This window comes from Odontesthes bonariensis, chromosome 13 (genome assembly GCF_027942865.1).
Source record: "Odontesthes bonariensis isolate fOdoBon6 chromosome 13, fOdoBon6.hap1, whole genome shotgun sequence".
In the NCBI taxonomy this organism is placed as follows: domain Eukaryota; kingdom Metazoa; phylum Chordata; class Actinopteri; order Atheriniformes; family Atherinopsidae; genus Odontesthes; species Odontesthes bonariensis.
The window spans coordinates 20,739,647-20,762,712 of NC_134518.1; the positions used below are offsets into that span (position 1 = coordinate 20,739,647).

Consider the following 23,066-nt stretch of genomic DNA (forward strand, 5'->3'; position numbering starts at 1 on the left):
AATTATATCCACATGCATGCCAATATTAGCAAATTACATATATTTACTTATTGTTTTAGTTGATACTGTAAAAGTAAAGTTGTGTAAGTTTGATCCAAACAGGACGGATGCTGTGTTCATTGACCCTCCTGGTCCCTGCAGCATCTCCCACCTTCTCATTTAATCCTTCTTCCTTGAGGGGAAGCCAGGGAGATGCACACAAAGGAGAGAAAACAGTAACTGTTCTCCATCACGGGGCCCTAATGATGCTCCTTCTCAGCCACTGACTGAGGAGAAAATGACCACAGAGACAAGCGATAACGTGTTGAACTGATGGCCCTTTATTAGGCCTCTGAGATAACAGCATGGGCTTGCAGTTTGCTACAAATTATACAAGTAAATCATCACACGCGAGGTATGCTATTTCAATTTATTTCAAACTCTTTGTCTTGATGTCAGACTTTTTTCTTCAACTGTACCGACCTGATGACTGAAGTCATGTGAGGGATATGAGATCGTATATCAATGCGGACTAACCTAACAGGTCTGAACTATGATTTGCTGGCAGCTGGGGGTGAAAGTTCAGAGTGGAGACACAAGCCAGGCAGGGGTCACACAGCCCCCAGGTGCCACAACAGGAACACTGCTGGTCCTGATGCTCGCCACAGGAACCGTCAGCTCCTGGAAAACAAAAAACCCTCAGTGCAGGTTCACTTTAATCTCCTTTTACACCTCCACTTGTTCTAATTAGAAGAGTGATAAAACAGCCCGCATACATGGGTGCATTTCTACCAGTAACTGCATATTTATCACTGCGAGTTGCAATGCTTGCATTGATGGAAGGGTGGAGGTGTAAACAGGCCTGTAATGAGGGGCTGAGGTGATGGGCAGGCAGGGAAGAGCAGAGAGCCTGCTGGCTGAGAGGATGGAAGCCTGGGGAGGTGAGGTGGGCCCCCTGCTGCTGATGCTGTCTCCGCCAGACTAATATTAACACAGGACCACCGGCTTTACGCATCAATCTGCTGTGTGGTCCAGAGAATCCACTGCAATCTCTGTGTCTGCTCCGTATACATACATCCTAATAAACAGGTTTCATATAAAGGGAAATCTATTTTCAGATGTAAAAACAGAAAGTGGATAAAGGTCATTCCTTTAAAACACCTAATGTTCAAAACTATATAAGTTTTATATTCTGGACGCGAAGGAGATTTCCTGCTTTGATGGACTTATTTCTAATAAATCCCCATAAAAACCAAAACCAAAAGAGAACTTCATTTTTGTGACTTCAAGAAGGAAAAATGGTCTTAAAATGAAACTGGAAGTAAAGTTAACGCAGACATTAGGATGTTACAAAGTCTGAAAACAGAGAGAAACAAACCTAAATGACAGAATCTAAACAACACAACCAAAAGAGACCATGACACTTTAAAGTTTCTGAAACTGGATTTTCATTTGCCTCAGGACTTACTCAACTATGTAAACTAGAATGAATCACATGCAGTCTAACGTTTCATACATAAAACTTTCAAATCCATACAATTAGAGTCAGTGATTCCAGATTAGATGCCCTCGTGGTGTTCTCTGTGCTCAAAGATCAAAGTAACTGTCTAAACTTTCTGGGAAAAGAGTTTTGTTATCTACAAGTCTGATGAGGATTTGAAAATAACCCAGAATAATTAAAAAATAAACAATACAACGGTAAAGAAAAAGCTCTACAAATAATGTGCACTATTTTGTCCAGCATAGGCTGCTCCAGCAAGTTCAGTTCATGATCAGAGTGTGTCATGCAACTACAAGATGCAAAAATAGACTTTTTCCGGCAGTCAGAGTAGTAACAGAAGCCATCTTTATGGGTGAGGAACTTCACACCAGTTATAAAATATCAGGGGCAGGGCAGCCTGTATTGTTCAAATATAATTTTGTGTTATATCAAAAGACTCATAGAAAGCAGTCTTTGCTACTCTCAGAGCATACATTAAAATCAGGAATTTTGCATGGAAGACTTGTCAAAAACCTGAGAAAGACTGGGGGGAAAACCTAAAAAGAAGGCAACCTTCTGAGATCAAGGTGCTGCTTAGTTTTCCCACTGAAGAATATGCACACTCATGTTTGGCAACAAGCAATGTCTCAAGAGTTTCAAAAGATTGATCTAAATGTGTCAAACTTTGTCAGAATCAGCTTTCAAATGCACTCTCACCTTCCTTGTGTTTGCTGCTGTATTTTCTGATTCCCAGAATCCCACTGATGGAAAAACTGGACTGAGATGAACAGTCTGTTCCCATGGAAACAGATGACGCTGATGACAGAGGTCATGACAACATTAGTAAGAAGAAGGCAGAGGGACAGAAGAGGAGGCTTGGGTAAAAAAAACTTACCAACTTCTCTAGACTCAGACTGGACCCTGTTCCTGATGATCCTGTAAAGACAGAGGGGACTCGTTCACTGTTACAGATCCGTGATGTTGAGCGCACACATGCCTACACACACCAGGACCTCTGTACCTATTGATGGAGCTGATGCTGGGCACGCCGTTGTGATCGCACACGCACTCCAGCACCAGCCTATCTCGGATTTCCCAGGCGAACATGGTGGGGTTGTTGTTTTTCAGCTGCAGAATCCTTCTCACAACAGTGGGAGTGGCCACTTTGGGCTTAGAACCACCGATCAGGCCCGGTCTGATGCTTCCCGTCTCATTGTACCTGAAGAAACAAAACTGATATCTGTCAGGGGGGTTAACCAGTGGGGTGGTGGAGAGTACACCAACTTCTAGATAGACTCTGATGTATTGTTTAATACTATTACGTGTCACTGTTTATAACAGATGTTTAATTTTAATTCAGTTTACTTTAAGTCGACCTTTGCTTGATGAATTTGCTTTCAAAATGTTAGCTGATGGATCCTCCGACTCCAGTTTCTGGATGTTGAGCTCATTTGCTGTGTTATGTTTAATCAAACTGCTTCCCTTTTTCTGTGTATTACTAACACACAGAAAAGATCCGGCACTATTCCATCATGGGATACTGTAACAGTAAAAATGTAGTAAACAAAAATCCTCATGGCCAATGGACATTTTGTCAAGTATTTCAATCATCTATTATTATTTTTTTTTTGTCTTTAAAAATGCAGAAATTCCCCTGTGATGCCCAAATTACCTATTTCTTACTTTTATTTTGTCTGAAGAACATTCAAAAACCTGAAAGAAGCGGATTTTTATCAACATCTAAAAACCAGGAGAACTACTTTATAAACTATTCACATCTTTGGAGCTGGACGGCGGCAGAGACTTTTTTTTACACCTCCTCTTTTAAAAGGTGTAACTTCGAATGAACCCTAAATCATGCAACAGTGAAACTAACGGTTAAGTTAAGTCCAACTTTGGCCGATGCTTTAATAAATGTAGAGGTAGATGTGATTTTTGCATCGATATAAGTTAGAGATGGAGCTGTAATATGGATTCAATTAACAAAATAAGAATTCATGAGCCACACGGAGGTTTAGCTCAGGCTAAATGAACGCGTACGCATTTACATAAAGCCTCTCTTCGAAATATTTACACACCTTCCCAATTTTGTGCCAAAACTGTAACCTGTTTTGAGAAGTCTTAACCTGAAATACACTTAAAACAACAATTATGCTTCGTGGACTACATGCTTGGGCGTGGATTTATACATATATAGACTAAATGCATCATAAAGTCCGTTTACCTGGTGAGTATTTTGCTGACACAGCCGTGACTGACGCGCAGGCGGCGGGAGATCTCACTGGGACGCACTCCCTGCTGCGCGAGCTCCACGATGCGCTGTCTCACCGCGTGCGGTAGCGGTCGCCCGTTGATGAAGACTCCGCCGAGCTGGTTCACCCCGCCGTATCCCGAGCACCGGAGCGGATCAAACCAACTCCACTCAAAAGGCATGGTCACATACACGAACATCCGCGCGTGGCTTGCCGCGCGGAGAGCCACGCACTTTATAATCCAGCGCTAAAGGTTGTCTGCAGGAACCTCACACATAAACGGACCCAGAAGCAGTCTCACAAGACTTAGTAGAATATCAATACATCAGGCACTGACTCAAGTTTCTTGTTATGACTCATCTTCTTTGAGGTAAGCTTCAAAAGTGGGCAAAATAGATTTTAAAAAAATCAACCAAGATCCACATCAGAAGTTAGGCACTTCTGTCCATCCTCCGCCCGTAAAGGTTCGAGCTATCATCCTGTCAACAAACAGATCAAATCAAACCAATTATATATACATTTATAAATTCGTTCATATTTATATTCATTTTTACTCACATATATCTCGATCACATTTTTATATTTATATTAATTATATATACATTTATAAATTCGTTCATATTTATATTAATTTTTTTGACACAAAATTTCCCCCATAAACTAACAACCTTCTTTTGGGGGGTTAAAAGTTAAAAGCTGGGTGTGGAAGCAGGTGGGCTGACTCCCGGCGACTTTCAGCACCTGAACGGTGGACAGCAGCACGAGCCTCTGAACTCACACGCACAGATGGAGGCGCTCAGTCAAACGTTCACGTGATCAGGGATGCAGCCAGGACGGTCAAAGCTCCCTGAGCCCCCAGACACCCCACAGCAAACACCTCTGAATGTAAACGTGATTGTGATAGTTCTTCATTAACAATTACAATTGAATATTTAACAACACCACGAGGCTTTAAAGTTGTCTACCCTCAAGGAAAGACATTTTGGTGAAATACAGATCAAATGCTTATTTAATTTTGTATTATAAAAATATGAATAGATAAAAAGATGAATACGTTGAAGAAACAAAAACCCGGCTCATCCTTTGTACCATTTTTGATTAATGCTGGAATATAAACATAATTATTGCTCTTTAAATCCATCCCTATCAATCTGTACGATTTCAGTAATAAGTCTAAGTATGAAATAATAGTAGTACCATTTCTTTTTGTATACAGTTGATTTCTTATTTCTTTTTTTTTTTTCAGTGTAGAGTTATGTATTCTTTTTATTTTTTTTCGTTAATCATTTATCACCATTTTTGTCCGAGTGTCTCACTCTTGGATTAGAGCGTCTAAACGCCGGGTTCAGTTTCAGTTGGCCAACATTTTCCGGAAACGCCGGGTGAAGTACATGTAAACAAGTACGGAGGGGAAAATTTAGGTGTACGGTGTAAGAAAGGGACATTTTGTAGCGTGGTGAAGGCGAAGGCTTCCTAAATAATTAATTAAAACAGCACGAAACCGAAATGTGCTTTGTTTTAGGGTGATGTGTAATTGTGTTCTCTAATTTAGCTACATTACTAACTGCTTCTTCCACGAAGGAGCTAGCTAACGCTGGGTTAGCTCAGTGTAGCCTTAACCACGTGTCATAATGTTGGAAAGATTTAACAACCCACGTGATGTTAAAAAGTTTTTTAATGAAATTTCTCAAACACAACTGATACCGGCCCAGCACTGATTACTTATAAAAGCTTTCGTTGCGTAAATGAGCGCGAGGCGTTGTTTGACTTTTTGCAGGAGTGCTTGCAGAAACCTTTGGGTGGCGCTGTTTAGCTACACCTTGTTTTATATTGTGATATGAACTATACGGATGAAAATGAGGTTGATGATGGCCAGGAAGAAACCAAAGACGGTCTTTTCTTCATTGAGGATTACAGCAGCTCAGAGAGTGGGGAAGAAATTAACTTTGGTTTCCTGAAGCACCGTAAAAGGAGAAAACAAGCTGCTCAGCTCAGCAGAGATAGCTCACCTCCACTCCTCCTCGCCTTCTCCATCACCTCAGCAAAGGCTGAACAGACCAGCTGGGCTTCCACTGATGAGGAAGAGGAGGATGGGGACAACAACCAGCCCATCGAGGAGTGGATGATCCTTGGAGGCGAGGAGGAGGTGGAGGACTCGAATATCCAGCTCAACTTGAGCTACTGGAGCAGCTCTGATGATGACTTTGGAGCTCAAGGTGGGACTATACTTCATCAGTTTCTGTGTAAACACTGTGTTGCTGTCTTTCAACTTATTTTAGAAGTCGTGGTCCCAGGAACAAGAAAAGTAAACCTATTGCTGTGATGTCACATTTCAAGGTTCAAGGTCATAAAATAAAAAGAGAACAAAACAGATATTAAAATGCTTTTTGTTTTGGTTGAATTTGCAGTGTGTGGCAACTCACAACTTGACATATGTCCAATAAAGTTTAGATGAAATTTGCAATAGAAAAATAAAACTATACAAATCTTAAAGAAGCAGTCATTGGCAATAAATAACTAATAATTCCCAGTCGGCCGACATTCGACACTGATGCTGCGAAACAGTGTGGCTTCATCCCTGAGTTTGGTCTGTGTGTGTGCAGTATAAGTAAAACCTGTTCGCTTTAGCTTATGCTATCTAAGCTGCCTGATTATACAGTGCTTTGCGAAAGCGTCACTGGTGTTCTTCCTGTTTTGTTGCGCTACAACCCGTAAAGATTGCAGCACCCCCGGCCAAGCTGGGGGTGCATACAAAAAACATACAAAAAGCTGTGAACCTTCCTCTGAGCGCAATACTGAACCACAACAAACTGGAAAGGAAAAAACAGATCACTAAAACTTAGTCAGATTACTTGGGAAGGGGATCAATCGCAGAAAAGTAACTGGAGAAGCTGCTGGGGTTTTTTTGTGGAAAAAAGGGAATTTCTCCAAGAAGAAACACAAACGCATGTGTGGAGTTCGCCAAAAGCTGTTGGAGTTGTAGAGAGTAGTGTGGTCAGATGAGACTACAGCCGGCCATCAAGAAAAATGCGATCATTTTGCAGTGTTGGGGATAGAAAAGTTTGAATCACTTTCTGCCTCACGTGTCAGGCATTGCTCTTATTGCCGCTTTTAATCACTGAGCGTGTCAGAAATAAGCTGACGTTACACATATACAAGGTCCTGCTGCGGCTGCTGAGGGAAGGTCGCGTTTGACTTTAAGGGCAACTGCAAAGACGATTAGTTTGTACAACTCCGTTAGCTGTAACGCTCCACAGACAGGATGTAGAATGATAGGACAGACAGTACCTCAACGAGCTCAACAGATATAAAATTTGGTTCAGGTATGTATGAATATCTGCAGATGCGCTTTATGCACAAACTGTGAAGGGGACACTGTGAGACGCTTTTATCATCACACTAATAAAGATGCTCTTATTCACACCACGGAGCAGCACTGAACCTCTACTTTGTCTTCTTGGCCAAACTTGTAGATCCACTACAGCGAATGAGTTTTTGGGTTTGGTTTACAAATAAGTGTAGTTACTCGGAGCGCAACTTTTAAAGGCCCCACAAGGCACAGCTTATAAGATTTGTCTTCCTTTGAAGAGCTGTTCCGAAAGCAGCTCAGTCCCGTCTTTTGTGGTGGTGAAGTATACGTTTTTGTCTGACGATGCTTTCAACGGTCACTGTCTCCACTACAGATTGGACTGATGAGAAAGTGAAGTCAGGAACAGATTCCTGGGCTGTATCAGACAAAGACAAGGTAACTTAGTGCCGTGTCTATGCAAGATATCGTAACTCTAGAATTAAAAAGGTTGTGTTTTTAAAAATATATATTTTTGCCATATTTTTGTCTTTTCATCTTGTGTAGTATGGTGCAGATCAGTCTCGAACAAGCCGCTATTACGAGCCTGGCCGCTCTTCGATCTGTCACATCTGTAACAGGACGGGACACGCTGCCAAAAATTGCTACCTCCACAAAGTAAAGAAGCACACTCATCTGCCTTTTCGCAGCGGTGCCCTGCTGCAGAGGTTGCTCACAAATTCACAACGGTCGTCTTTAAAAAGAAGGACGAGCAAACTTTTCTTTCTCTCTATCGGCAGAAGGGTCCCACCTGTGTCCTGTGTGGGATCCAGGGCCACACCCAGAAGAACTGTCCGGGCCGGCCGTGCTCTAGCTGCGGACTGCCGTCACATGGCCTCAGTCCCTGCAGACTGCCTCCAGTTTGGAACCAACACTGCCAGCGCTGTCGGGTGACAGGCCACCTGTCTGATGTGAGTTTGCCCACCACTTCCCCAAAAGCACGTTTCCCGGCGAAGGAGTTGCAGAAAGCATCTGTCAGATTTTTCCTCTGCACGTTGCTCATAAGAAATGGTCCTTCCTTGTTTTCTGGGATTTCCACAGGTCTGCCCTGATATATGGAGACAGTATCACTTGACCGTGAGTTCAATTTTTTGGTTTGATTTTACTTTCATTTCATGCACGAAGCAAACAAACGCATCACAATTCTGAATAGAATAGAATTAGAGTAGAGAGAAGGAAATGTGGGGAAGGAGATCAGTAGAGTAATGGGCAGGAAAGGAAATGTTGTGGTGTTTTATTCACATGTTAACATATAAATTAATATACGTGTATTTTTAATAAGCTATGACCTTTTTCTTCTAGATCACGCTAGAAGTTCCTCTCAGACCAACGAATGTCTGCGGTCTCAAACGCAGCGGTCGACACGCTCATTGCTACAACTGCTCTAAAAGGGGACATTATGGCTATGTAAGTGATTGATACAAATAATCCTATCTTTAACTTTAGTGCCCGGTCCCTGGCCCTCTTTACTTTTTCTCTTTTGGCCTTATTTTCATCTGTGTATCTTTGCCTGTGTCAGGAGTGCACGAGGAGGAGGATGGTCAGTGGCACTTTCCCCTCACTGCCTTACGTTTGCCAGTATGACACCACAGAGGACTTTCTCCTGCGTCGAACCAGGACGCAGACAGGAGCCATGGGTAACAAAAGATATAGTCTGATTCATCATTATTGTCCATAAAATGATCTAAACTTGTTTGAACCCTGCTCGTTCTCCTAAATTGTTTTAAAGCTCTAGGGTTTAATCTCAACTCAAGAGGATCAAAGCAACGATCAGGAAAGCCTTTCATTGCAGTATTTACTGTTTTCAGAATTTGTTAGATCCCTGCATCCTTCAGCACAGGAACACTTGGACAGAACAGGAGGGAGTGGTGAGGAGAAGCCATCGGTTCAGGGGAGGAGCAGGACGACGCAGGAAGGAAGCAGTCGAGCTGACAGGAGGAAAACGTGGCCGGAGAGGCGCAGAGAGAGGCGCAGAGAGAGGCGTGCGGTGAAGCAGCTGAGGAGGGAGGCCCAGGCCATGCGGGAAGGAGGACTGCCTGGGAGGTCCCGCTGCAACTCCGACGATGAACTTTGTCTGGCGGACCCCCTCAGACAACCCCTCCATGGTCACAGGCAGACGATACCCCCTCCAGAGAAGAAGAGGAGGGATGAGACAGCCGGAGGGAAGAGCAGGAAGAGCAGAGAGGCAGAGAGGTGGAAGAAAAGAGGCGGGATGAAACGCGGGGATTTGCATGCTCGTGCTGACATGGACATCGGAAGTGAAAACCTTCTCTCTCCAAAGCAAAGAGTACGTCATAGAAGGAGATGAAGAGAGATTTTGTGTATTTATATATTTTGCTAATTTTTTAAATTGTTTTCTAAACAGTTTGAAATGTGACTGGATAGTAAAAACATGATATCTTTTGATCTTTTCATTTATTTATTTGTTTTGTGTACAACCCCCCCCCCCCAAAAAAACCCCAAAAAACTGTGGAATAGCTGAAGGTTTCTCATCTATTGTGAATGTTATGTTCACCAAGGAATTAATCTGTTAGTAGGCTGGCTGGCTTACATTTTATACCTGTACATTTTGTGTAGATATTTTTTTAAACAGTACATATTTGCCTTTGACCTGAATTTCATCATATCTTGTGGGGTGACTATCCTCTCATGCGTAATGCTAGTTTTAAAGTAACATATTTGATGTTTTTGTAACATTAAAAGCTAGATTTCCTCATATTGTTTATAATTCGTGTTCGAGATGCATGATACTACGACATTTGATGCATGGAAACACAAGAAGCAGGGGTTTGCTTTATGGAATCCTTGAGCACCTGTCGGTGCACGTATAGCACATCTACCTGAAAAGCCGTATAAAGCCATTAGGATTTTACAAAGCGTTGTCTCGTAGTATTTCTACTGTGAAGCTGCTGAATTATTAATGAGCGGAGCAGCTGCCTGCGGTTTCCAGGCAGAGGTAATCGACTCAGATCAAAAAGTGCAACTTAAAATCGTCATTCACTTGTACTGAGTCAATACATTTAACTGAAAAAGGTGTTCTAAGAGTCTTAACATGTCCTCTCGCGAATTTCTGTGAGTTGCTAAAAGGTTTTCCTTCATTTTTTGTCGCGACAGGACTAAATAGTTTTCTGTTATTGACTGATCGTGACTTGACAGAGATGCGAGACTCCCATTGATTGATCTCCACTCAACTCCCCGCTGACCAGAGAAAACACCCGATAGCAAATGCGAGAGGGGATTTAAATTAGACAAATATTGTTCGCATTACTTGACGGACAAGGTAGCTGCTTGCTTTCTCGTGCGGGTTGAGGTGGCCTGCTGGTGTCTCTCACAAAGACCTAGCTTAATATCGATACACTGCGACGTTAGCTAGGTTGTAATGTCGGCACAGTTGGACTTGTTTTCCCCTGTAGACTTCGCTTCCTGTTAGCCTTTGGCTAGCTGGAAAATCGAAATTATGCTAATGAACGAGCAGGTATAGTTAGCCAAAGCAGAGGGGTGTAACTTTGCTGCCCACAGAAGCTAGTCGTTGCAGTTTAGTTCTATTTTACTTAGAAACCTATGCTAATAACTTTATTTTACAACTAGAATAAAGACCGCTGGGTTCGTTTAGTTTGCTAACGCTCGACAGCTAGCCATTTTGCCTGTGTTGACGGATTTAAGTATTTAACTTGGTTGGATTTTCACGGCAGAGAGCAAGCTTTGTTAAATTGATTATTAATGAAGATGTCGTTAATAGGCTCTCTAGTTCAGGGCTCAAATGCGTGCGACCAGTGCCTATAAAATACTTTATTTTGCCGTGGGAGACCCTGAAAGCGTTCACTGTGAAAAGACAAAAGGGAAGCAAAGACTTGTTCAGCCGTTCTGGTAACCAGGTTACCGTTGATGATTGAGAAGGGGCAAAATAGCTATTTTGTTGTCGCTTTGTGTTATTAGGTACCCATATAACTGGTTTATTTTTTTCGAAGATTTGATTAAGTTGATTAGTGTGATAAAATAAAATTGTGCTTTTCATTGAGTTGACCCGCATTGACAGGGGCGAGTGGATGAAGTCGATGTAGATGGTGCTTGTGCGGCATATGAAGGTTGTGCTTCCCTGAACCTGCTGCTTCTATATTTTCGAAATCCGCTTTAAATGCCTTAGGAAACACTTGTAGTAACCGATCATCCTCAGCTGTAACTAGCAGGGTAGAGAGTCGCGGGGAAGCGGTAGTGGAGCGAGGCTGCTGGACGTCGATCTCTTTCACTTACCTTGATATCACATCCGTCCACCACCGCCCTCCTCTTCTCCAGCCATGGACCCCCCGAGGACTCGGTCGCGGTCTCGCTCTGGCTTCTATCATTTCTCCATGAACGGCAGCGTTGGAAGCAACGGCAGTGGTAACGCGGTCGGTAACGGGAGCCTGCTAAATGCCAGCGGAGGAGGGGTGAGCTACCCGCCGCAAAGCAACCCCGTCTGGGCGCCTCACCACGGAGGGCGCAGCTACCCGGAGAGCCAGCAGCAGCAGCAGCACCCCCAGGGGAGCTACCTGTCCGCAGGGGCGCAGCGCCACTCCGCGCACGGAGCTCATAGACACCCCGGGGCTGGTAAGCAAGCTTAAAGTACACAGGGCCTGCTGCCCTACGAGATGCATCTTTGCACAGAGGATAACACCTCCCTGAGGGATGCAGGCAGACCACTTGCAGTGAGGCTTTTAGGCAGTTAACTAAAAGGCTTGGAGTTTTCGCTGCCAGGTGTTGCAAAAAAAGAGGCCAGCTGTATGTAAAAATGTGTGGGAAGCTCTGCCCTGTATTAACTTTTTCTTGCCAATGTCTTGTTTGTTGCAGAGTATCTTGCCTCTAAATTTTCTTTACCGTAGTGCTGAAGCTCTGCCCATGACTATCTGTCAACCGATCAATCGGTAAGAAAGTTGGTTTGATGGACATTGTGTGGGTTCAACTGAGGGGTGAATTCACTTGCCCTTGTGTAGAAATTCCTCGTACTTTTTTTTTTTTCAGCCTCTATAAAATGCATGATGTTGATTAGAAGAGAAGTTTAAAGCCTTGAAACAGGCCTTGTACATGTTTGATTGTTTTTTTTTTTTTAAATGAAACCCTATCTTTATCAGTTTACTTCCTGTTGAGATGCAGACTGGCAAAGCAACAGTTCTGCTCTCTTTATACTTGGTTGTTTTTAATCCAGGAGCCTTAATGGTCATAAACATGAATTCTAGCCCATTAAAAGCTCTCAGTTGCCCTAAAAATGGCCAAACGCGTCTCTCTTTCGTGGGTCGGGACAGTATAAAGGTTGATGTGCGTTGCCATGTTGTTGCTTTCTTCACTTTTTTGCAGCAGGAATGTTTGTGTTGCTTACCATCAGTCAAGTATTTAAGCAGTTGGCCTGTCATGCTCGTAACGTTAGTGGTTAGCCGAGCTGTCCAGAAAGGAAAATATTTTTAAAAAGGGGAGAAAAAATGGACAAAGCCAAATTTGATTTGAGGCTTTACCCAAGCCTATTTTTAAGTGCACCAAATGAATGAAGGCATGCTTTTAATGGCTCTGTGGTATGATAGCAGCACTGTTCCTCAGCACCCAAAAAAAAAGGCCACATAGAGGGGCCACTCCCATATGCTTCCCAAACTGACAGACTACAGACAGGTCTGTGTGAATAACTTGAAAAATATGCTTTCATCCTTTGTGAACAGCCTTCTGTCTCCTCTTAGCAGCTGCCCGTTAAAAGTTTTTCCGTGTTTAAGCGACATTTGACTGTATCTACTGAAGTGCATCCTTGCTCATCTTACTATAGAACGCCTCTTGGCATCACTTTATGCAGTTTACGTCGGGATTGGATTTGGGGATGTTTTAATGTCCTTTTATTAATCTCCTCTATCGTGGAGGAGCTCCTGGGTTCCAGGCTTGAATAATCATTGCTTCATCCCACCCACTGCAACTCATTAGAAGCCAGTTTCCACAGATTTCTGCCTGTAACGTCAGATCTTTTCAGATCATGTGGGTGAAGTCGATTGCCTCTTTGCACACAGCTATGCGTTTTCTGGTTTAGCTCGTTGTGTCCAAGTTAAAGGTCATGAACAAATTGCTTCCTGATGACAGCTTTTACTTGAAGTTCGCAACCCTGCCCGACTTGACTGTCTGTCCAGGAAAAAAAATAAAAATGGTGTCAGTCTTACCCCAGAAGCTATGCTTGGAAGGAATAAGGTCATGTCTGCTAGCTAATGGGACCCGTCCTTGCTGGTTTCCCATCTCTTCGCCGCTTGCCTCCAGGATAAATCTGCAATAACAGACCTAGTTTTCCACCTACCTCATGGGCGTCTAAAGCTCAAGACCCTATAATGTCTGAGGGGGGAAAAGAAAAACCTATGGAGAGATGAATTAATATGCAAGCCAGTGCGTCGGCCCTGTTCTTGGATCGTCAGTCAACTGCCCGTCTCTCTGTTGTCCGCTGCCACTGGCAGGGCATCTTTGAGCTGTCACTATCGGCAGTCTTCACATTGCTGTGGAATGGCGTCTCGAGACAAGAAAGGGGTAGGGGAATACTTTCAGATCTGTTGTTTCTGAGGAGGCAGAAGTGCTGTTTGGATGAGGAAGGCATAGAAGAAGAAACAAAAAGGCGTAACGGGAGCAGTTATTTGCCCTCTTTTTGGTGATGAAACAGGTTTTTTTAGGGGGGGGGGGGTCGTAGACTGCTGTGAGGAAACTCTTGTTACTTCAAGGACATTCTTAAGCTGCTGAGTTGTGTGTGTGCACATGTTGCATCCAGACTGCACATGTGGATTGTCAGATAAACAGATGGGAATGCACTGTTTTTTCTGAGATTCTTTCAAGCATTAGTGCTTTATTCATGTAATTTTGTCCTATTTTTTTTGTTTTAATTTGATTCATCATTTCTTATATTTCTAGGACAGCACTGAGCTGTCATTGCAGTGCAAACACTGTTCACTCTTCAAGTCATTCTTTCTGATGTTTTTTTTTTTTTTTTTTCCTTCCGGATTGATGTATGAAGTGCTTTGATTGATTTTTGTTAAATGTCTACAAAATGCCAGAGAATATGTGTATATGTCTGTCATGATTTTGAAACCGTCCGATAATGTTGAGTTGATAACGGGAGAAAAAAAGTTTATAATAATAAAAAAAAAAACTAGCTAACAAGCTGCTCTGGTGTGTTGACCGTTTCATGGCTGTGATCGAAGGCAACGTCTTCCGAGATGTTTCCTTTCTTGTTTAAAGTGGGAAATTCAAAAACCTGTTTGCAGGACAAGCTCTTGCTGTGGAACCAGAGCTGCAACTGCCTCTGATGTTGTCAGATGCACATTTTTGTTGCCTTTTGTCAAGTCTTTAGAGCTATTCAAACAAATCATCCAGGCTGAATGAAAATAACCTGCATTTTGTGGCATCCAATGTGGTTTTTAGAGTGGAAGATGAAATCAACCAGCTGCCTGTGTGTGTGGTATTGTTGTGTTTTCGTTGGTTAAGCAAGTGTGTGTCCTTTGTATCTTGTGATTTTGATGTTTTTCTCAGCCCTGCCTTAACAGATTTATTTTTTTCTCTTTCTTTTCTTTTTCTTCTCCGGCCTACAGGAGGAGGGCTGCATTTCCATCCAGATAATGTGTGCAGCGAGGATCGGGACAAAGTACGTATGAAAGATGCCGGTTGTGTCTTCTATGCTCCTGTTTTGAATAGAAGTTGTATTTCATCGTTTACGCTGTCTTTTTTCCACTGTCCAACTATTTCCATGGTTTCCCCTTCCACCCTCCTCTTAATGTACAGATGGAGGACAGCCCAAGCCCAAAAAGGCAGCGTCTCTCCCAGCAGTCCATGTTAGATCTAAGCTCCGCCCCTCCTTCTACTCCCTCCTCTCCCATTCGTCCTTGGGAGTTACCTCCTAGTCGCAGACCACACCCCCACTACATGCCAGAGAGATGCCACACACCTGTGAGAAATCGCCGCAGGTATGTTTGTGACACAAATACACAACCAATTACTTTCATGACCGGTCTGGTAATTATACACCATCATGACAAATTAGAGGATTTCAAATGTTTCTCTTGAGGTTGCTTATCGCGTCTGTTCAACACCTGGAAAAAAAGTGAAGAGTGAAGTTGCTGCATTTCTCAGTTTGATGTAAATGTGAGTTGAGTATATTTGGTGCTTTGGACTGCTTGACTTGGAGATGTCACCGTAAAACTTTAACTTTGTTTCTGACATTTTGTAGTTTAAAGGGATACGCCACCCCCAGGCCAAATTAAGTGTATCCCCGCATTCCCGAGACATAAATAAGTGTGTGGGAGCGTTTTCCTGGCGACCCAGGCATTGTCTGAATCTCACAGCACTGACCACTGCTTGGTTTCGCGTAATACCTCCATGCTTGCGTCGCCGATTGAAATATTACTCCGCTCAACCTCTGTTTCGAACACAGATGGGACAGATGTATGTTTCAGTCCAAAAGGAATCTGTTTCCATGGAGGGTGGGACCTTACTCAGCAACTTAAATTCATTGGAGTTCCCTTAACCAATCAGTAATGTTTAGAAAGGACGTAGGTTTTTGCGCCGAGGTTCATGCTTACTCTCGCGAGGCTCTAGCTCGCGAATCACGCTTCCCACATCCGCTTTCATTATACCGGTACCATTTGATCAATCAAACTTTTCCCAAAGCCAGTTGGAAGGAGAGCTACGACATCCTTGCCACTAACAAAATTGACGAGGCATTCCTCTTGCTCTTGTTTTAATTGTATAATGCTCTCCAGAGTTGAGACAACTTCATGGATAGCTTCTAGCGTTCTTCCGTCGCCATGTTTATTTCCGCTGCGGTTGAACTACAATTATATGGACTACAATGGACTCCGTGCGTGATTTCTGCGTCACCACTCGCAACTGTTTGCTGATTGGCAAAACACTGAGCGAACCGAGGTAGGGGGATTTGGCCAGTACGTAGGATGGCGTCGCCAGGCTAGTGGCGTATCCCTTTAAGTGATAAATTCGTCAGTCAAGAAAATTGAATCCGTTTTGAATCTTGGTGTTAAGCCAAGTAAGCACAGAGATCAAATGCTTTTTTTTAAAGGCTTGATTTATTTTTTTAGGTGTTTGAAGGTCACCTTTGAGTTTGACAGTTAAAATATGTTTAATCTGCTTGTTGGATGTTTTATTGATTATTTACCAAAAGACATTTAAGTTTTTGTAGGTGGCTGATCGGGAGTTATATTTGATGCAGATGTCAACGTAACTCCCTCTGCTTCCTCTTCAGTTTTTTCCTTCTTTCTTCCACCTCAGCCCTCCAATGAGACGTCAGCGTGGACGGAGAGACCGTCTGACCCGCCACCACCACCACAACACCCACAACAACAGCAACCACCACCACAACACCCACAACAACAGCAACCACCACCACTACAACAGCAACAACAGTCACCACCACCATCACCACCCCAGTGCTCACCATCATCACCACCATCACCTGCACTCTCACCACGGCCCTTCGCCGGGCCATCAGGATGAAAACTACCGCCACCCAGCTCCTCCTCAGGGTTACCCACCCTACAGCCAGCAACCTCCCCGAGGGCCAGGACCGGGGTCCGGGCCTGAAGAGCGCCCAGGCTACCATCCCCCCAACCCCTCCCCGAGGCCTCTTCACCAGTCACCCAACCTGTCTCCCAGGCTGCTGCACCACGGGGCCCATCCACAGCACCCACACCCTTCCCAGCAACAGAGCAGCATGGTGCTGGACCTCCACGAGCAGGTGGGTTCAGTGTGGATAATGTTGGAGAGGTGTGTTTGTGGCAAAACAGACGACACACAGTTGAGAGTGAACAAAAGGTTTCTGACCCCTGAAGCAAGAGAGCCTGTCTGCGCTTGCATTTGTGTGTGAAACGTAGATAAAGAGACTAAAAGAAGGCACTGGTAAAATGAAAGGCAGCATCTCATTGGTTTATCAGTGTAAGTACGGCTGAAGGTTTTAACTGCAGTTTACTAATGAAGACAATTGTGATTAGACTATTTCCTCCAACCTGATGTTGAATGCAACTGTGACATTTCATCAATGAATAGTTAAATTTTTACCCTCCCAGATAATTCAGTAAATCATTTCTTTTAAATTTAGTGTGGAAGGAGTTTCTTACCAAAATAAAAGTCCTTTACCCTTTTAGGTATTAGTGTGAATTATCATCAGTCTTTTCAGAAAGCTGAATACATTTCAAAGAACATCATTTATGGCTTTATGGTTATTAAAGGTGGTCTTACACTTTGTATGCTCAACTCTTCCCTAAAAAGAGAGCGCAACTCGTAACTCAAATAATTGAATTGGGTGGATACTGTTTACATAAGCAGCGGAAATGTAAAGATGGTCCCTGCAGTAATTGTGCTCAGCGTGTCTTTTCCAGGTAAAAGAGTGTGTTGAGGTGTCGGTCAGTGAAAGCTGACAGAAAAAAAATCATTTCTAATGAGCGATCATCAGATTTGTATCTACATAATGATAGAGCTTTGAAGCAGTTTGTGTGCATCGAGTTCTGACTGTTGCCCCCTTTTGGTGCCCACATTCAGGGCTCAGCTCCAGTGTCGTATCCTGTGTCTCCTCCGGGAGCGCCACCGGGCCTCCCCCCTCGCTCTGCTCCACAGCAGATTCCGGCGTGCTCCGTGGTCTTTAGCGGACAGCACTATCCCGTCTGCAGCGTCCCGCCTCCTGTGAGTGTTTGTGTTTCTTGAAGGAGGTTCTTACCGTGTCTATCTTGGTTAGAAAATGTCCTCAAGTGGTTAGTTTAAAGTATGCTTTTGAAATTGTGTATTTGGCATGCTGTAGTGAATAAAAGCTTGCTGTCTTTTCTTTTTAGGTCCTTCAGACTTGTTCTGTCCAACACTTACCAATGCCATACCCATTCCCATCATTGCTATCCAGTGACCAAGCCTTCTTGATTCCTCCTCCTCATCTCACCCATCCCCCCACACACCTTTCCCATCATCCACCTCACCTGCCACAGCCTGGACAGTTTGGACCCTATCCAGCGCAGCAGGCACGATCAGTGAGTGGAATTACATACACCACGCGTGTTTCAGCTTTTGTTGATCTGGTATCGGATAGAGGTTTAAGTATGAAGTAAGAAGATTTTATTCATCTATCGATTTCTAACTTTCTTCTCATATCTGTTTAAAAAAAAAAAAAAAGGAGGGAAGAATCCTCTCCTTATATTGGAAAAGTGAGGTTGATGCAAAATGATCAGTGTCTTCTTAGAGTTCATTGGCACTTAGAAACCGTTTTATTGTTAGTATTAAATCAGGAAATGCACTGGAATAACTTTATTTCAAAGTAACCCCCCCGGTAAAATACAAATGTAAGGCATTGTCAAAGATAAAGAGAAAGTGTTGTTTTGGGTTAAATGATCGTGGAAAATCTGAAGATCGTGGATCAGGTATGTGAAATTTTAAAGGCTGATCCTGATCAAACAAGTGGGCACTTTTTGAGATGGAAAATCCCCAGATGGAAATATTCTTGATCGTCATCAAAGACTCAAATCATCGTAGAATTTGGTTGCTAGTTTGTGCAGAGCCTCACCTGAACTAGGGTTGAAAGTTTGGGTTATGGCTCAGTCTGCTGAGTCATCACTGCTTTCTTTCTTTTGACAACCCCCCCCCATTTTAAAAAAAAAAAAAAAAAAAAAAAAAGTTTTTATCCGAATTTAACTTGGTAAATAATAAACCTGTACAGCAGAATAAAAGTATGAGTAGTAAGTATTTAATACCTTTCAGCTGCCCAGTGCTTCCTGTTCTTTCTGTCTGCTGCAGTATTATCAGAGACAAATTTGTTTTTCTCTGTGCGAGAAAATAGACATGTGGTGTGAAGAGTGTGATGCTCGTGTAAACTACACGAGTGTCGGACCTAATTTGTGTGCTTGCAGACATGTTGCATATGTTTTCACCTTCTGCTTGCTCAAACAGGCTGTGTTTTGATGCTGGTGCTCACACTACACGTTTACAATGATGGCAACTTGCTGTAAATCCTCCTGATTGACAGATTCACCTGGTTTTTAAAATGATATCAAATTTAGGTGCTTTTGTGTACTTGTTTTTTTTTTTTTTTGCAACAAGATCTTCACTGACTGTAAGAACTTAAAGTGCACTGTGGGGAGTTAGGACTCACCCCCCTCTAGTGCCGCACATCTCTACGAATAAGTTGTCAGGTGCTGGTCGTTGGACTGACAGTGGCTGGTAGGAACAAATTTAATGCATTTAACCCTAACGGAAACATACAGACTGTTGTCGCAGCAGAGCATTGTTGAACTGCGGTATGACATCTCTTTTGTGGCTTTCATATTGATAAATGCTCGCTGCTTTGTAGAAGCGGAACCTCATGAACTGAATGCAAATCGATCTTAGAGAGAAACGTTTAAATTTATTTTGATTTCAGCAACATATTAATGTTTCTTAAATTACTTCTTTACAGGAGTTTGAAGGCTGATACTTCTCCCTCCACCTGATTTCTTTGTATTTACACAGCAGTCGGAAATGCTCTTGTAGCCATTATACAATTGAAACATTTCTGTAGCTCCTTCACATTCTTCTTTTTCATTTTCCACACTTTTCTCCCCTTATCTATCCAGCCCTTACAGAGGATCGAGAATGACGTGGAGCTCCTCGGAGAGCACCTGTCTTTGGGTGCTGGGCTCCATTATTCTCCTGCCACCCACCCGGCCCTCACCCCACACTCCACACAGCTCCACTTCCTCTCCCACGATCCTCTGCCACAGGAATTCTTTGGAGTGGTGAGCCTCGCCAAAAAATGTGGTTCGAAATATGTGCATCTAACAGTGGCGCGCTCGGTCTGATCAATCTGACATGTATGTGTGGTGAATTGTCTCTGTAGTCTTATCCAAACTTCATTCCTCGACGTCTCCCGGGGCGACGGTACCGTTCGCAGCAGCTTCCACCTTCGCCTTACCATCCCAGCCTCCTGCCTTACTTCCTGTAAGTAGACTGGAGAACTCACCCACTGAGACAAGAAATGGTCACGAAGTGCCGCAGGCAACCTGATATTTGTTACCGAGTCGTGCAAACAGTTTGAGGATGGAGGAGGCACTGCTAATCAGGAATAATTTAGCTTCATCTGGAAAATGAGGGCTCAAATTGTTTGGATAAACAGATATTAGCAGATCCGTAGGAAAGAGCGGAAGGGGCTTCCTTGAGAATAAGGTAAGATTTTCACTGTATAATTTAGATGAAAGTGTTCTTTTTTTTTTTTCTTTTTTTTTGTATAGCTTATTTTTATGTTGGTTTGAGAGAGTGTTTGCAGCTTCACATCTTTAATAGTTTATTTGATAAACTGATGTTTTTCGTTGATTTCTCTCTGTAGGTCAATGCTGCCAGTCCAGCCCACAGGTCCTGCAATCAGCCTTGAGCTGGACGTAGATGATGGAGAGGTGGAAAATTACGAGGTTTTTTTTCCTCTTCTTTCTTTTGTTGTCTTGCCTACGTGCTTGTTGACGGCAGACTTCTTATTATTGTGTCGTTGTTTTCTCTCAAAGGCCCTCCTGAACCTTGCCGAACGCCTGGGAGAGGCCAAACTCCGAGGACTGACCAAGGGAGACATTGAACAGCTTCCTTCCTATCGATTCAATCCAAATAACCATCAGTCTGAACAAACACTGTGAGTGTTGCCCTTCAGAACCATTTTATTCACTGATAAGGTGGAATTAGGGTTTTCTGTTAGTTCTTTTGATCAAGGAGTTTATCGGGTCTGAGTCAGATATGTTGTATTCTTTGAGTGAATCCTGAAGCATTTAGAGGTTTTCCTACAGATGATGCAGGACGGGTGGTATTGCTATCTCAAACCTTTTTCCATTTGATGAATACGAGCCACTAAACATGTGAATGAGACGTGGCCTTTTCAAATAACAGAGTCCTTAAATGCGGTTGTGGCTTACAAGTCAAGCAAGATCTGCCTGAATGCCCACTTGGTCATCTGAGAAGCGTATTTCAACAGCAGGTCTCTTGTGTTAACTGTGTCTGGTTGCAGGTGTGTGGTATGTATGAGTGACTTCGAGTCCCGCCAACTGCTGCGAGTCCTGCCCTGCAGTCACGAATTCCACGGAAAGTGTGTCGACAAGTGGCTGAGGGTGAGTCGGCACAACATGTAGACAGCCGACTGACGAAGGGTTCAGCCTGAACTTTAATCCATTATGATTTTATGTTGTCTGTCACCTGCTGTCTCGTGTTTTTTGGATTCAGGTTTCTGAGCAAAGCATTTCATAACCTACCCAGAGAAAACAAGGGCACTGATAATCAGATCTACATTAAAGTGTAGGAATAATGCCAGGAGAGCTGTCCAAATGTTCCTAAATGAATTTCCAGTCATGAAAATATGAACCACCTGGTGATGCTGCGCATGCCTCGGCACATGATCTCTTCCCTGAAAATGCTAAGAGAGTTGTTTGAACACTAAGTTCTTGTGTTAAGCATAACCCAGCCTTATGATGTAGAGGCAGGAGGCCATGCCCAGAGCTTCAGCCTCAGAACCCCTGAACCTGGGTAATAACTGTGGCACATCAATGTTAGTAGGAAGGCTGTGAGTTAAGTTGCATGCCAACTGAACAGATTTCAAATTCTCTGTCATCACTGAAAACATGGACATGAAACTCCTCTAAAGCCTGATTAGTTGTGTCTTCTGTCCGTCCTCAGGCCAACAGGACGTGTCCCATTTGTCGAGCCGACGCCTCAGAGGTTCAGAGAGACTCAGAGTGACCACAAGAGGGAGCCAGTCACTTCCTGTTGTTAGTCGAACACATCCAGCACTGCCTGCTCCTGATGAATTGATGCACATGTGCGTGCACACACACAAACACACAGCGTTACTTTAAATGTTTGTGCAGCACTTCCTCTTCCTTTGTGGCTGTTTCTTTCTTTGCTAAAAGATTGCGTCGTACATTTGATGTGACTTTCATCAAACGTCTTCCCTCTCACTCCGTTCTTTCTTGTACGTGCACATAGGTCCTCACGTTTTCAGTGAATGACCCTCCTTCCTGCAGTTGTGTGTGTGTGTGTGTGTGTTTGAGTGTGAGTACACATGTGCACGCACCACAACTCTGCAAGCATTTACTTGGTCAGCCCAGTTATGCCGGGCTTTTGGTACAAGACCGTGTGTGTTTTCAGTATGCGTGTCTGTCGGTGTGTGAGATTTTTAGCTGTCCCGCAGCATGCCTGAGTTTCTGTTGTGTATCAGACAAAAGTAACAACATGAGAGGTTTTGCTTTCATGAGTGACTTTACTTCCTGTTTGTATGTTTATGCACTGATTGTATGCCTACTGTGTGTGTATGTATGTATGTTGCAAACTTAATCTTTTTCTCTTTTTTGACACTAAGGGTCCATGCTGCCACTGTAGTTCTCGGTTGCCTATTTGATTAATTTGTTTCAATAGATTATTATTATTGTTATTATTATTATTATTATTATTCTAACTGTATAGTTGTTTTCCTGCCTGGCAGTTACCTCATCATTCCGGTCACTCATTACAAGCGCTTCACAGCACTACTCTGAATCTAAGCACATATATTTCTTCCTTTCTTTTCTTTTCCAAGCAAAAATAAGTTTGTCTGTGATTTTTGCAGTGGCACATGTTACATATATATCTATATACATACTGTATAAATCTATGAATATATGTATACCAAATAAAAGGCTTGATATGAACTTTTTAAACTTGGTATTTTGTACATATATTTTTCTCTTGTCTAACTGGATGTTGAGACAAACCGGTTTGTTTGTGCTACATTTCTTTTTGCAATATTTTAAAGTTCTGCTGCTCCGCCTTTCAACATCTTGTTGAGATGGTGCAACAGCTTCAGCTGACCACTCAGTGGTGCTACAGCTCTTCTCGATGTGCCCAACTTGGGTAACTGACATGTATTGAGTTGCCTAATGCATACTCAGTGCAACATAATTCTGACAACATGCAGACGCACAGGTAATATCTGAAAGCAGATTCGACGCACTATGATGAGCTGTCCGACATTCTGAAGACGTGACACAGATGT

At 43.1% G+C, this 23,066-nt stretch overlaps 3 protein-coding genes across 5 annotated transcripts; 2 read left to right on the top strand and 1 right to left on the bottom strand.

Moving 5' to 3' along the window:
- Positions 1-307: 307 nt before the first annotated feature.
- LOC142397162 (paired box protein Pax-1-like) lies at positions 308-3,910 on the bottom strand. Its single transcript, XM_075480505.1, has 5 exons — positions 3,684-3,910; positions 2,481-2,678; positions 2,355-2,395; positions 2,177-2,275; positions 308-660 (listed from the first exon to the last, which is right to left on the bottom strand). The coding sequence occupies exons 1-5, from the start codon at positions 3,908-3,910 to the stop codon at positions 512-514; spliced, it is 714 nt and encodes a 237-aa protein (XP_075336620.1). The 3' UTR covers positions 308-511.
- A 1,184-nt stretch (positions 3,911-5,094) lies between these two features.
- On the top strand, positions 5,095-9,461 carry LOC142397319 (uncharacterized). Of its 2 annotated transcripts, none has more exons than XM_075480663.1 (8): positions 5,095-5,927; positions 7,395-7,456; positions 7,565-7,675; positions 7,798-7,968; positions 8,099-8,134; positions 8,360-8,464; positions 8,577-8,694; positions 8,866-9,461. In XM_075480663.1, the coding sequence occupies exons 1-8, from the start codon at positions 5,549-5,551 to the stop codon at positions 9,363-9,365; spliced, it is 1,482 nt and encodes a 493-aa protein (XP_075336778.1). In that variant the 5' UTR covers positions 5,095-5,548; the 3' UTR covers positions 9,366-9,461. The 2 variants fall into 2 exon arrangements, with proteins under 2 accessions (XP_075336778.1, XP_075336779.1); XM_075480664.1 differs by having other exon boundaries at positions 8,893-9,461.
- A 761-nt stretch (positions 9,462-10,222) lies between these two features.
- On the top strand, positions 10,223-22,716 carry LOC142397800 (E3 ubiquitin-protein ligase RNF38-like). 2 transcript variants are annotated; one of them, XM_075481516.1, is made up of 12 exons: positions 10,223-11,644; positions 14,632-14,684; positions 14,822-15,003; positions 16,322-16,787; positions 17,588-17,728; positions 17,875-18,063; positions 19,639-19,800; positions 19,902-20,002; positions 20,388-20,454; positions 20,560-20,681; positions 21,051-21,150; positions 21,713-22,716. In XM_075481516.1, the coding sequence occupies exons 1-12, from the start codon at positions 11,353-11,355 to the stop codon at positions 21,773-21,775; spliced, it is 1,938 nt and encodes a 645-aa protein (XP_075337631.1). In that variant the 5' UTR covers positions 10,223-11,352; the 3' UTR covers positions 21,776-22,716. The 2 variants fall into 2 exon arrangements, with proteins under 2 accessions (XP_075337631.1, XP_075337630.1); XM_075481515.1 differs by having other exon boundaries at positions 10,224-11,644; positions 20,388-20,469.
- The last annotated feature ends 350 nt before the right edge of the window (positions 22,717-23,066 follow it).

Coding starts and splice junctions, on each gene's coding strand:
- LOC142397162 (XM_075480505.1), bottom strand. CDS start 3,910: ATGTTCGTGTATGTGACCATGCCTTTTGAGTGGAGTTGGTTTGATCCG. Junction 2,679..3,683: donor GTCAGCAAAATACTCACCAG/GTAAACGGACTT, acceptor TTGTTTCTTCAG/GTACAATGAGACGGGAAGCA. Junction 2,276..2,354: donor GTCTGAGTCTAGAGAAGTTG/GTAAGTTTTTTT, acceptor CTCTGTCATCAG/CGTCATCTGTTTCCATGGGA.
- LOC142397319 (XM_075480663.1), top strand. CDS start 5,549: ATGAACTATACGGATGAAAATGAGGTTGATGATGGCCAGGAAGAAACC. Junction 5,928..7,394: donor TGATGACTTTGGAGCTCAAG/GTGGGACTATAC, acceptor TCTCCACTACAG/ATTGGACTGATGAGAAAGTG. Junction 7,457..7,564: donor CTGTATCAGACAAAGACAAG/GTAACTTAGTGC, acceptor CATCTTGTGTAG/TATGGTGCAGATCAGTCTCG.
- LOC142397800 (XM_075481515.1), top strand. CDS start 11,353: ATGGACCCCCCGAGGACTCGGTCGCGGTCTCGCTCTGGCTTCTATCAT. Junction 11,645..14,631: donor TCATAGACACCCCGGGGCTG/GTAAGCAAGCTT, acceptor TCCGGCCTACAG/GAGGAGGGCTGCATTTCCAT. Junction 15,004..16,321: donor CCTGTGAGAAATCGCCGCAG/GTATGTTTGTGA, acceptor CTTCCACCTCAG/CCCTCCAATGAGACGTCAGC.